A 12,556-nucleotide genomic window follows, 5' to 3' on the forward strand; every position below is an offset into this window, starting at 1 on the left:
GCCACAAGATAATTTGAATGATGTAAAGCTGCATCTTGCTTTGACAATTCTACTGCTATTAAAAAAGGCACAAAGTCCTTTTTTTTTTTTTTTTTTAAACAAGCTTATAAAAAGATCTTGTGTGTGGTAAGCTTTTTTTTTTGGCTGTTCCATTTCCATTTCTGAATATGAAAATGGCACTATTTACTCCTTTCCTTTTCCTCTATGTTTATTTTATCTATACTTGCATACTCCATTTCAAAATAATTTTTAAGACAAAAAGACTGAAAAGATGTTTCAAGATCTGGAATGTTGGAATTTTTTGCACCCAATATTTTCATAACACTGGATCCAGGTTTTGAACATTGGTTTAGTAGTTTAGTAAAAGTTTGAACATTAGTAGTTGTCTCAGGAAATTCTGAGCAAACATACGTTTGTCAGTAATAACTGCTTGCTATCCAAATAATGACACAGTCAATATATTTATTGTGTCCTCATACACATAATAGCATCTTTAGCAAGAGTCTGGTTGAAGGAATATTTAAAAATGTAGTCTTTTTAAATTGAAAAAGTTTTCACAGCTGCAAAATCAGTGGAACAACATCAAGCAAACTAAAATAAGACAATCACCATTGCAAATTTTCTCATATATTGTGAGCCAAATGAGACACCAAAAGGAACATGTAAACACATCATATGCATTTAGCTATACATGACTGATCAGAGGTGTACAAAACAACATCAATATCACCACCATATATTTATTTTGATTAACTTAAAAAATTGTTACAAGAGCATTTATCATTAGCAATTTCATAAGCATAAACTCAAAAAAAAAAAATAGTCAATAGTGAAACCACAAAAACAAATCAACCCATGAACACAGAGCCTTAACAAGAACCTGGAAATAAAACTTCAAAACATTTCAGTAAAAATTACTCTTCCACTTCATGTCGATATGACATCAGTCTTCTCTGCCAACTACAGCAGCTTCTATGCCCCATTTTGTCCACTTCTCCCACAAGCTTTCATGCTTTCTCATTTGTCATTCCTGGTGTCTGGAACACCCACCTTCCTTCTCTTGATGTCCCATCCTAAGATCCACTTCTGCCACATTGCCTACAGAAAGAGTAGGCAACTAAAGCATTCATTCACTGTGTCAACAACATGCCAAGCATCAGCTTTCACTGTGTAGACTGTAGCATAGCGTTAAGTCTCACTTTATCTTTCTCACTGCCTTACTCACTACTTAAATCACTTCTCTCTCAATGCATCAATCTAAAATTGAGTATGTAATATCTGAGAACCTGGTTGGAGAAATAGCACCTGTGTGCATCTGTGATGCATAAGCACACATTATGTAGATACACAGAAAAGAACATGCTATTCAGTGAGAAACTTTTCACTATAATACAATTCCATCTTTTGCTGGGTCACCTGAAATTTTTCTTCAACATCATTGAAATAGTTCATAAAATTGAATCTGAAAGAAGCTTTTCTTTTCTTTTTTAAAACTCTTCTACCATAAACTTATTCTTTTATATCCTTGAAATTCTGAGTTAAAATTAAACTAGCAAAGGACTACAGAAAACGTTTGTGTGTACGTAGTTTATGATCTATGTTCAAAACTGCCATGAAACAACCATATTTTTTTCTGGAGAATCACTAAACTAGACTTAAAGCAGTGAAACCTTTTTTAAAATCTGAAGGGAAAGATTTTTCTTCTTCTAAATGATAAATAATCTAACATAAATGTTGCTTACACATATTAAATCCAAGTCTACTGTGACAACATATACTGTCTTCAGGTAACATGAAGTTAAAATCATGATTTCAGTATTTTCTCCTACAAAATATTTCTACATGTCACTCCATGTAAGAGTGAAATATTGTACCATATATAGTTTATTTCGCCTAACAGTAAACATAGCTTAAATAACTCCAGTGCTGTTTTACCGGGCAATAATGCATTACCAAGCAAAGAAGTGTTGAAGAATGTTTGTTTTATAATTTTGTATCATTACAAATGGGAGAAATACCTAAATTAGAATACTTGAGCAGACAAGCAAGCTGTACAAGGCATCATCAGAAATGATAAACAGTTGAAGATATATCATGTAAAAATATGATAAAAACATTTTAGACAAGACGTAAGCACGAAAAATAAACCATAATCCATTTTAATTTGCAAATACATTTCCTACAGATGAATTAATAAAATCCTGGCAAGCATATAGCTGAAGCTTTAAATGCATAAATACACCACTTGCCACTGAAAATAAAGTCTTACACAGCTAAATTATGCCTTTCCTCTCATAAATTTATGTATTTGAAACTAAAATCATTATTAGAAGTGTAAAAATAAGTTTGTTCAACTTACATCTTTTTCTGACCGATGTGGGAACATCGATGATTGGCTGTAGTACATGTTTTCATCATGGTAGTCACCATCAACCCCCTCTACAAACTTCTTCCTTGAAGCACCAAACATGCTGTTTGTCACCTAAATAACAAGAAAAATGATTAACCTCTATGTCATATACTACTTGCTTTGAGAAATACTTACTACTGTTATGCCAGTCTTGTTTACACAAATATTCTGAAACGCAGGTAGTATTTATTTCATATTTATTTGGCTATTTAACAACTTCCCTAACTAGTTCCAGTAAACACCTTAACATCATTTGAAAACTAGGTTGCTGTGCCTGAAAGTTATCTGCATGTCTGTTAGCACGAACGTTACTTTTACTTTGTGTTACTTGAGTTTCATCACAAAGTTGCACTGTGCAATACAAGAAGGCATCTTGCAGACAGCGTCATTTCAACACAAACTTCTGAATACAAGATTTTGGCAAATACCAGACCTTCATAAATACCAGATTCTGTGAAACGAAATTCTATTTTGAAATATGAAGTTTCCCATCTCTACTCTAGGCAGATGTCAGTATTCTTTCCTCTTTTCTATCTCAGAGAATCCCAAGGTACTGATTTCCTAAAAGTAACGGAAATTCAAAGACACGCCTATTACATGGAGGCAGGTTAAAATACATGGATGTATATAAAATAGTTAGAAAATTTATTTCTTAAAATCTTGAAAAATTCATCTCAATTTTTTTTTTTTTTTTTTTTTTTTTTTTTTTTTTTTTTTTTTTTTTTTTTTTTTTTTCGGCCCACTAGGCTTTTCATCTGACCACCTCGTACTTTGAGCAGATTGGGCTGGGCAAGGGGGAGAACCACATACTGGCTGGTTTGGGGGAGGGAGGCCCACAGGTTATGTTATTAGTTACGCTCTGTGACCTTCCACACAGATTTACTTAAAAATTACAGACCATTAGATAAAGAGAGTAGATTTCTCCATCTCTCCTCCTCCCCCCCAATCCACAATTTAAATCTGAAAAAAAAAGTGGCTCAGTGTGAGCCACCCTTCCCGCCTTAACACGTCAGAGAAATCACTCTGGAGCCTCATTGCCGCAGCTCTGGCTTCCCATTAGCCATTGCCCAGGCACAGCCACAATTAAGCTAGAGAAGGCTGAGCTCAACCGCGCTCGCCAAGGACGTCCCCGGCTGGCGAGGCGACCGCTGGCGGCCGTAACAAACCGTCACGACTCATTCTGCCCTCGCGCCCGCAGGCCCACGCACGCGCACACACAAGCGCAAGTATCGTCGCTTGGTCAGGAACGTGCAACTGGAGGAACACCAACTGCACAGCCCTTCACAAGACCTTAACTCCTCAGCAAATGCAATCCCACAGCAAGGTCGTGCAAGGCTGCTGAAGGACCTACTGCACACAGTGTGTATTTATACATCTGACTTTTTATTTGTATAAAAACACGCGTGTTTGTCAAGTCTCTATCTGGCTAGAAACTCTACTTCAGTAACACAGTGCAGACTAACCAAGTCCTGTTTTAACCTACCAAACCAGCTGAACGGCATATGTATTTGTCAGGACAGGGTAACTTGTCCAGTTTCTAATATTATACAGGAAGATTAGAAAGAATGGGGATTTATAAGATGTGAATCAAATCTGAACCACTGTTCTATAGAACACGAACTTTTAAATAGGTCTTTAAATCACATCTAGCTTATGAAATGCTCTGAACCGAAAAGTTTACTATCCTCATTAAAAAAAAAAAGGAGAGAGCGCGCGCGCGCTTTTTTGTTTCGTTTTTTTTGTTTTTGAGAGAAAGAAAGAGAGAGAATCCTTTTCTACTACTTTAAGCTCCTGCTTTAAATTGGCCAATTTTAAAAGGATATTCATGCTGGCTGGCTGCAATAATAGTTTACTCTTAGCTCAAAATCCTCTCATGCTTACTGTCACCAAATTACTCTGGTATTTCTCACAGAATGTGGGCAATATACAGCTTATTCAAATTTCACCTTTACTGACTAAGTCTTCTGAGTAATATTTAATTATATTACTGCTCCTAGACTGGCAACAACTTACCCCCATGATTTAGATGCCATAGCAGTTTTGAGTAAAATTATAGTCCACATTTGTGGTGCATTTAATACAGTTACAAACATGGAATTTCCCTGAAGTGTCCAGCTAAACAAATGCATATTCGATTATACTATCCCATTACTCCGTTAAAAGAGGGTTTTTTGGGATATTTAGACTAGGGATGTTTCCAAATAAATTTATAATCTATTTCACACTTATAAAGGCACGTAAAGGTCCTGGGTACCTTCCGCAGATGAAAATACCACATTTTTGAAAATATTGTAAAATACAAAACTAGGGTCCCAAACTGCTTGCCCGTATTCAGCCGACTTTCACACCTGTGGTGAAGCACTCACTACGCTCTGAGCATATCCCGTCGCGCTAATCCCTGCAGAATGCCATTATCAGCTCCCAGCTGGAATGGGACATTTAACAGGCTAAGGGGATTAGCTAGCTTGTCCTTTGCTCTGCCTCAACAAAGCGCCCAGAGGAGAGCAGTTGGCTTTAGCTACTGCAAAAAGGATAAAAAAATGCTCTGGTGAAGCTATCCCCAGCAATGATGATGAGAAGCTGAGCTAATCAACCAACTACTGCTCTTGAAAAAGATGAAATGGACTTTCTCAGAAGCCCCTAAGAATTTTCAGTATTCCTTTCAATACCTGGGATAAAGGAAGAAAACATTTTGCCACATAACTTATCCCCTGTTGTGACCATTCCCATCATTAGAATAACAAAATACAACTGTTCATTTAACAAACATAATAAAAATACACATGCTGTGACAGAAAGCAAGAACCATTGAGATGTACACTGTAAATTTAAGACATAATACCTAACTCAGAACTACAAGATAGGAACTCTATACAGACAACAACAATTCTGTCTTCGAGCCTGTACCTTTTGATCTTATTTTCACAAAGACTCACACATGGCTATCTGGCTACATATGCACTGTAAAGACTTATGAGTCAGTGAAACAAGGTCAAAGCTTTGAGTCACAAAATACATGCTTAAAGCCACTGCAAGAAAAAAAAAGAAAATCATTATGAAAAATGGAGTCATAATATGGCGTGTACATACTGAGAAGCCAAAAGATATTTATATACTCTACCCCAAAATTGAATTTTCTAAGACTATTTCCTATATTGATAATTGTATAGGAAAGTGGCCCAGAAACTAATCAACATTCTACCAGGGCTGATGAAGGCTGATAAAGCACACTGACATTAATATGGAGACTTACAAATATATAGTTATTAAAAAAAGAAAAGACATGAAGAAAGCTTTTAATAATTAGCTTAACTTAATATCTGTTTTTTTATTGGCAACCCATATTTCTTCATGATAACTACCTGGACTATGTTGATGAGTCCAGTGGGTAGAGCAGCATATTATTAAGATGCATCTACAGAAGGTGTGGGGAAGCCTGAAGAAACACTGCTGGCATCAGTGCACCTGGTTGCTTTGAAGATCTTCAAAAACTGGGCAAGAACTAAGACTTTTTAAAGATTCTGATACATCTTCACAGCAGCATTTTTTCTCAGTGAGTTTGTGTTTTTCAATGCTGCCAAGTGAAGCAGTTGCATGTAGTTCTCCAGCTGTCCATTCTCCCGCAGAGGGAAGTGCTATAGGAGCTGAAGGGCGTCCTGGCAGCTGCATGCACATGCTGCAATGCATGCATGCACACGCACAGCAGCTGCAATGGGGTTTCACTTAACTAAAAGAACGGCCACTTGTTCTTGGGCTGAACCAGAGCATGAATCACACCTGAGAAATGCAGCGCTGCACTTCACACTGCTATCCAATCCTTTAAGGAAACTGATAAAAGGAGGCAGCTGCTAAGGTCCAGTAACTGCAAAGGTAGGAACTAGGATTAAAGCAGCAGCTACCACACATAGTCAACAAGCAACAGTTAAGCAACCTAACATTAACAGCCAATTTATCTACTTTCCCATAGCAGTCAGTGAAAATAAGAGGCTGGCAAACTTCTGAGTAAGAGCACCTATCTACGTGTAGACTTTTACAGTATTACAGCAAGCTTACAGAACGAAGGTGTCATTTGCCATCAAACCAGCAATAGGCACCCTCCTCATCACACTAACTTAGTCTAACATTCATTGACTGGTTTCTTAGTCAATTGTGCTACAAGCATGTGCACAGATATTGAAAAAAACACTTGCAGTACTACTCCTAAGAAGGTCTGACTGTAACAGGGGCTGTGCCAAATGCGGGAAGATCTATGGATAAAACTTAGCTGCTTAATTCCTAACAAGAAGCCACCAGAAAACTTCACACAAGAAGATTACAGCTCCTTTTTAACACAGGTTGACAAACCAATGTCCACTCAGCTACAAAAGTTAATACAGTGAAATTCATGCTGCACTTAAATGCCAGAGCTGATTTCTACATTTCATTCTATCATTCTAGGTCTTGTGCAGGTACAAAAATGCAGGTCAGGGTTAATTTCAAAATGATTTAAAATTCATTTTAAGTCTCTCATTCACACACACACACACACGCACTTAGGTTAATACTGTCTTACAGACATGGTACTCCAGTTCCATGGGGGTTTTTTAAAGCAAGGAATTCCTGCCTACTCAGCCTAATTTCACACCTATCTCTGTTCTAATCATGTAATAAGAGTACTTTCCCTATTCTCCTGTGGGAAGTCAGTCCTCTGTTGCACAAGACACACCCGTGGAGTAATCATTCATTAAAAATGTAAAAGTGGTGCAGTTCTTTCAGCTCATCTTTTAGCACAGTGTTGCAATGGCACAATTCCCACTGACAGACCTGGAGCATTCCTACAAGCCCAGGTACAAACATTATTAAAAAAAAAAAAAAATAGGGAACAGAAGGAAGGAAGGAAAGGAAAGGCAGAGTGCTGGAGTTTAGGATGCAGTTCAGAGAAGGAAGTAGCCACCCTGCCACAAACCACTCCCAATTCTGATCAGATGAACACAAGTGCTTCTGTCAAAGCAAAAGTACATCATGTCTGAAATTTGACAGCAACTTCAAATTAATATTAATCAAAGAAAATGTGGCTGCAATACCTTTAAACACTTCTATAGAACATTTCCTAACAATAACCAGTAACAATGTCAGGGACTAAAAACACAGACAGATGTTAATATCCTGAAGTATCTAATAGGTCCTTTGCTGCAATCATTTACTTTGCACCCTTCAAATAGTATGTAACACTACAACCAATAATGCTTATTTCTGTGCTATTAGGATAGTATAAGGAATATTTTTAAAAAATGATTTCTGATTTCAAGAAAATCCTTTTCATTAAAAGGAAGACTGTAGCATACTTTCACACACAATGACTTGCTTGTTAACAATGACTGAAAACACCTTGTTGACACAGAATTCATCTGTCAGGAAAAGTTACTTAAAATTTTGTCTTAAAAAGCTGCAAAAAGATCTTCTCTATAATCACTTGAAATTGGTGCTGTAGCTGTATATTAATTAAATTAATTGCCTGAGGCAAATAAATTAAGAGATTTAAAATATGAAAACTAATTATCTTGTGTTTCTGTTTTGCAATATTACTATAGGTGGTACCCTAAGACAGTGCACTTGTGATATTAATGTAGCCCACTCTAAACTAAGAGGATTCTATGAAATCTCCCTGGAGAATGAATATTTTAAATTTTGAATTGGCCAATAAAATTGATAAAGATTATGAGGAATTCAAGCATTTGCAACTTTATCAGAGTGGAAAACTATATGCAATAATATAAATTCAGAAAAAAGTTTAAGATCTAGCAATATCTTTTCTTCTCTGCTCCTCAAAAGACTACAATATTTGTCAAATATACATGATCATTATGCGAGACAGTAATTGCAGACTGTAATCTCAGTCTGATGCTGCATAGATTCCACCAATCTATCAACTAGGGTTTCTGATGTTCCTGCTTATGTCTTAGTAAACAAAGTTACTAACAACAAAGTTACTAATTCACTCTATTCTTTCTGTTTAAAAACAAATGTTTTTTTATATAAGTTTACACACTTGCATATCCAAATTATTATGAAAACGTTCGTTTAATGAGTCTCTCAGTGAAAAATAAAATATCCATTCAATTAAATATCTAAAGTACTATTAGCTATTGAATCACTCTGCAATTTAAGTCAAAACACAGAACACATCAGAGTAAACTTTTACAAGATAGCATAAATTCAATTTACAGTGAAAACAGTTGCAGTTTATGATACTACTTCTCAGCATTAAAAGATAATTCCAGTGTGGCACAAACTGGAAGTGATATACTATAGACTGTAAATTAACTACCAACTTGCTAGACATAAGAGAACTCTCAAATGCCAACTCTTTAGTGATACTTTATAGTTATTAAAAAACAAACGCATGAAAGGAACGAGAGTACAAATATGGAAAAATATATTTCATTTTTAGGATGAAAGGAAAATAAAGCAAGAATTTGAAACATTTTTCTCCTCATTTAATTTCTCAGAGTCATTCCGCTTCTCCAAGGTGACTGATAACCTCTAACAAGGGTATACTATATACTTATGATATAATATGAACATGGAAAGAGGAACAAATTTCATTACATTTTTGTTCGTTTGTTAAGAAGTCTTTTTCCTTGAGGAGCTCAAAATTGGGACTGATTCATAGTCACTGTAAGAACATAACAGTAAAATACGGATTTTGTCAATCTTCATTGTTGGCTTGATTTTAACTTATACAATTTCAAGTCTTAATTTCAGAAATACAGAAGACTGAAATGAAGACCACCACAATATAGCTGATAAACAAATCTGTTAAAAACCTTGAAGATTGGATAGCTTTTAGAATAATTTCATAGTACTTGTGTCATATGGCTCATAAATGGATTATTTTTCAAATTTGTATCACGCTTTAAAAAAGGATATAAAATAACTATTGGTTTACAAACTTACTTAGGTCAAGTCTTAAAGTTATTCAAGATGCAGCCTGTCTCCTTGAAACACCGCATGTTTTCTTTCAAAAAGAAAACAGTATGACAGATAAGATACATATTAACTTCTATGCAGTAACCCCAGAATGAAATTTTGAGCATACAGGAAGTGAAGAACATGTAATTTTAGAATATACTCTATTGTTATTTTCCAAGAAAAACCATTTGAAAGCTACAATTTTCCAAGTGCTTTGCACAAAGTATAAGGTTTTCAAAAACTCTACTAAAATTGTGAATCTCTGCTGTATGCAAACTGTGCCCTGTAAATGCAACAGTCACCAAAATCAAAAGCCACAGAAATTCCTATGACAAAGATCTACAAACCCTTTTAAACCTCTAACCACACTTAACTATTATGAAATGGATTTTTAAAAACTCTTGAAATAAAAAGAGCACAGGTGGAACAAGAAAAGCTATCCTTCATTAATAGAAAATGAATCAATATCAAAATTGCTAAAGCTACACTTCCAAATTTAGATTATAAGCAGCTCCATCTGGATTCATAACATGGTTGACACGAGGCCCACTCTGGGACAGAGATGTCCCTGCAGGCTCTGCTCCCCCTCATTACAGGTCCAAGATCTGGAAGATTTGAGAAAACCAGAGTGGTTGGGGATATAACTCCCCCTGAAGCTATGTGGATTCCTTTAGAGACCTGTTCGATGTTACGCACTCAAAGAGAAGAGAGGCCAAGAAACTATCTTTGGACACGCCACTCAAAAGTATCCAAATGAACACAGGGAATATGCTTCAGACACGAGAGAGGGAACAAAGGAAATGAACAGCCGCGCATGCGACCAGAGGAGCAAACAAACTAGTAGTGCTCCTGCCTGACCAGCAGGGCAGGGAAACCCAGAAGATGCCAGACACATTCCACCTTAGCTAGCAAGGAGACCCAAGGAGAAGCTGGACCAAGGGTGGCCTTTGCAGACAAAGCGACGAAGTCACAAGCTCTGACTAACCAGCGCACACACCGGTGCACCCACACACATACTGTAAAATGTGCCGATGGATTACTGATGGAAGACAGGGTTAAAGGACTCTGTGAACCAGGAACAACGATAATTTACCTGATAACACTATAAACCTAATAATACTTAATTGATAATAAGAAAAAAAAAATCAATACACTCCCTTCAATGGCTTATACAAAATAGATCTTCTGACTTTGTCTTCTTAATGTAATTTGAAGCAATTACAGTCCATTCAAGCCTATTGCTGGCTCTACATTTATTTTAGCACTGTACTTTTGACTTCCTATTATAAAATGCTACATGCTTGGCTGTGCAGCACCATTCAATTCAAAAATTTCACTACTAAGAACGATCATATACTAGAAGCGAGTGACAATTGTGCCGGTAATTTAAGTATGCAATATGCTGGCTGATATACCTCATGCTTTTAAATTCAGTACCATTTTAAGTATTCTTGCAGTGAACAGCAGAAAGCTTAAAATAATTATTTACTGGCATACTCATGCCACCTTACACATAATCCCATAGACATGCACTATTAAAATGAAAGAAATTAAAAGTTACTTTTTTAATAAATTGAACGTATGTTCTCTGTTGATGGCCCACCAAGACAATCACTAAATATACACTATCCATTTATCACATTAGTTTTTCCTTAGGAACACCATCAAAGCAGAAATTAATTATGCTAAGGAACCAGACTTAAACAAATTTAAGTTGAGAAATCAAACAAGCTTCTGAAGTACACATATTGTCAAGGGAAAAAGACCCCCCCCTTCCAAAACCAGACAAAAAATAACTGACAAACTTAAGATTCTAGACAAATACTACTGTAAACCTGCCTATAAAAAACAGTATTTTGTTAATATAAAAATCAGAGTCTTAGAAACTTCTCCTTTCTCAGAAAAAAAAAAAAAAATGATGGCAAGGTGATGAAATGGAGAGATGCCCCAGACATTAATATCTGCCTGGAATGATCCAGGAATCACAAAAAAAAAAAAAAAAAAAAAAGGCATAGTAATCAAATGTGAAGAAAAAAACACTTAGATCATGAAACAGTGCAAAATCATGATGTCACATAATCCAGTTGAGGAAAAGCAATCCAATTTGCTTGAAACATTCTCATAATAAATTTGTTATTACAGTGGCACTTGTCATGGTTCCTCAAAGTTTGTTCTGTGAGTTTCTCTTTACCAGTATTTTATACCCTATCCATACAAGAATTCTCACTGGATGACATCAGAACGATAAATTTGTGCCTTTTTTTGGTCTGATAATCTTTAATTCATTCCATTGTGTAATTCAGAAATGCACTGGTTGACAACTACTTGCAATTTCCACTAACAACTGCTTTAGAAATTGAACAACATTTCAGTTTTTCATATGTATTGCATTACAGCTATGGAATACTTTGCAGATGGAAACAGCTTTATCTTCAGTTTTGCATCTGGGCAATTTCTTTTTAGTTAAAACTGGTGGGGTTGATTGTTTGCTTGTTTTTGCTTTAATGAAAAGATACTTTGCCCATTTGGAAATTCTGAATTTGTTCAGATGCACTGCGGAGAGTTCCTTAACAGGACATATATATCAGTAAAGTCCAGCTTTAAAAGATTTGGTTATCTCCTGCAGCACTAACTTCTTCAGAAATAGCAAAATCTCTTCTCCCCCTCTTCCCCCCAAAAAGCATTTTCTTAAACATCACATTACTCAGAGTAAACAATATGAATTGATAAAAGTGCAATTTCTGAGTTAGCACAATCTGATATCATGACAAATACATACAGCAAATTTTATGTGTAGCCAAACTCGCATGATATATACAATCTGAAATCTGAATGCTAAATGCAGACTTGAAAAAAAATATATCCCATTCCTACTATTTGTTCTCCTTTACCAAAGCTTAGGGCATGCGTACGGACTGCAAACTAGCTCTGTTCCAGCTCAAAGGTGCTCTCAAGCAGGCTTGCCACAGTAGCTGAACTACCTTCAGTTTAGAACTTGTTCGTATCCTGCTGACTTGGAGAGGAGCAGAGTTAAGTACAGATATACTTAAAAACACACAATATTTGGTCACAAGTATATCACGGCATGTCAAGCCAAGTAGACTACAATCCCTGTTACCTGAGAAAGAAATCCAAGAAGGAAAAATAAAATGCTGCTTGTACTCAAACACATACAGTAACAGACTAATTACCTCA

General features: G+C 35.9%; 1 protein-coding gene across 6 annotated transcripts in view; it reads right to left on the bottom strand.

Annotated features, from left to right (window-relative positions):
• The window catches only part of CNOT2 (CCR4-NOT transcription complex subunit 2), a 77,091-nt gene that overhangs the window by 36,201 nt on the left and 28,334 nt on the right, over positions 1-12,556 (bottom strand). For 3 of the 6 annotated variants that reach the window (XM_085320558.1, XM_085320554.1, XM_085320555.1), the window contains exons 2-3: positions 2,360-2,482; positions 1,051-1,098 (exon numbers count right to left, since the gene is read on the bottom strand). In XM_085320558.1, coding sequence (XP_085176684.1) covers positions 1,051-1,098; positions 2,360-2,470 — 159 coding nt within the window. In that variant the 5' untranslated portion in view covers positions 2,471-2,482. Of the gene's footprint in view, positions 1-1,050; positions 1,099-2,359; positions 2,483-5,772; positions 5,791-12,556 lie in introns of those variants that run through there. The other 3 variants (XM_085320556.1, XM_085320560.1, XM_085320559.1) reach the window with 3 other exon arrangements.

This window comes from Rhea americana, unplaced genomic scaffold (genome assembly GCF_003343005.1).
Source record: "Rhea americana isolate MKP2758 unplaced genomic scaffold, rheAme1 scaffold_64, whole genome shotgun sequence".
NCBI classification, from domain to species: domain Eukaryota; kingdom Metazoa; phylum Chordata; class Aves; order Rheiformes; family Rheidae; genus Rhea; species Rhea americana.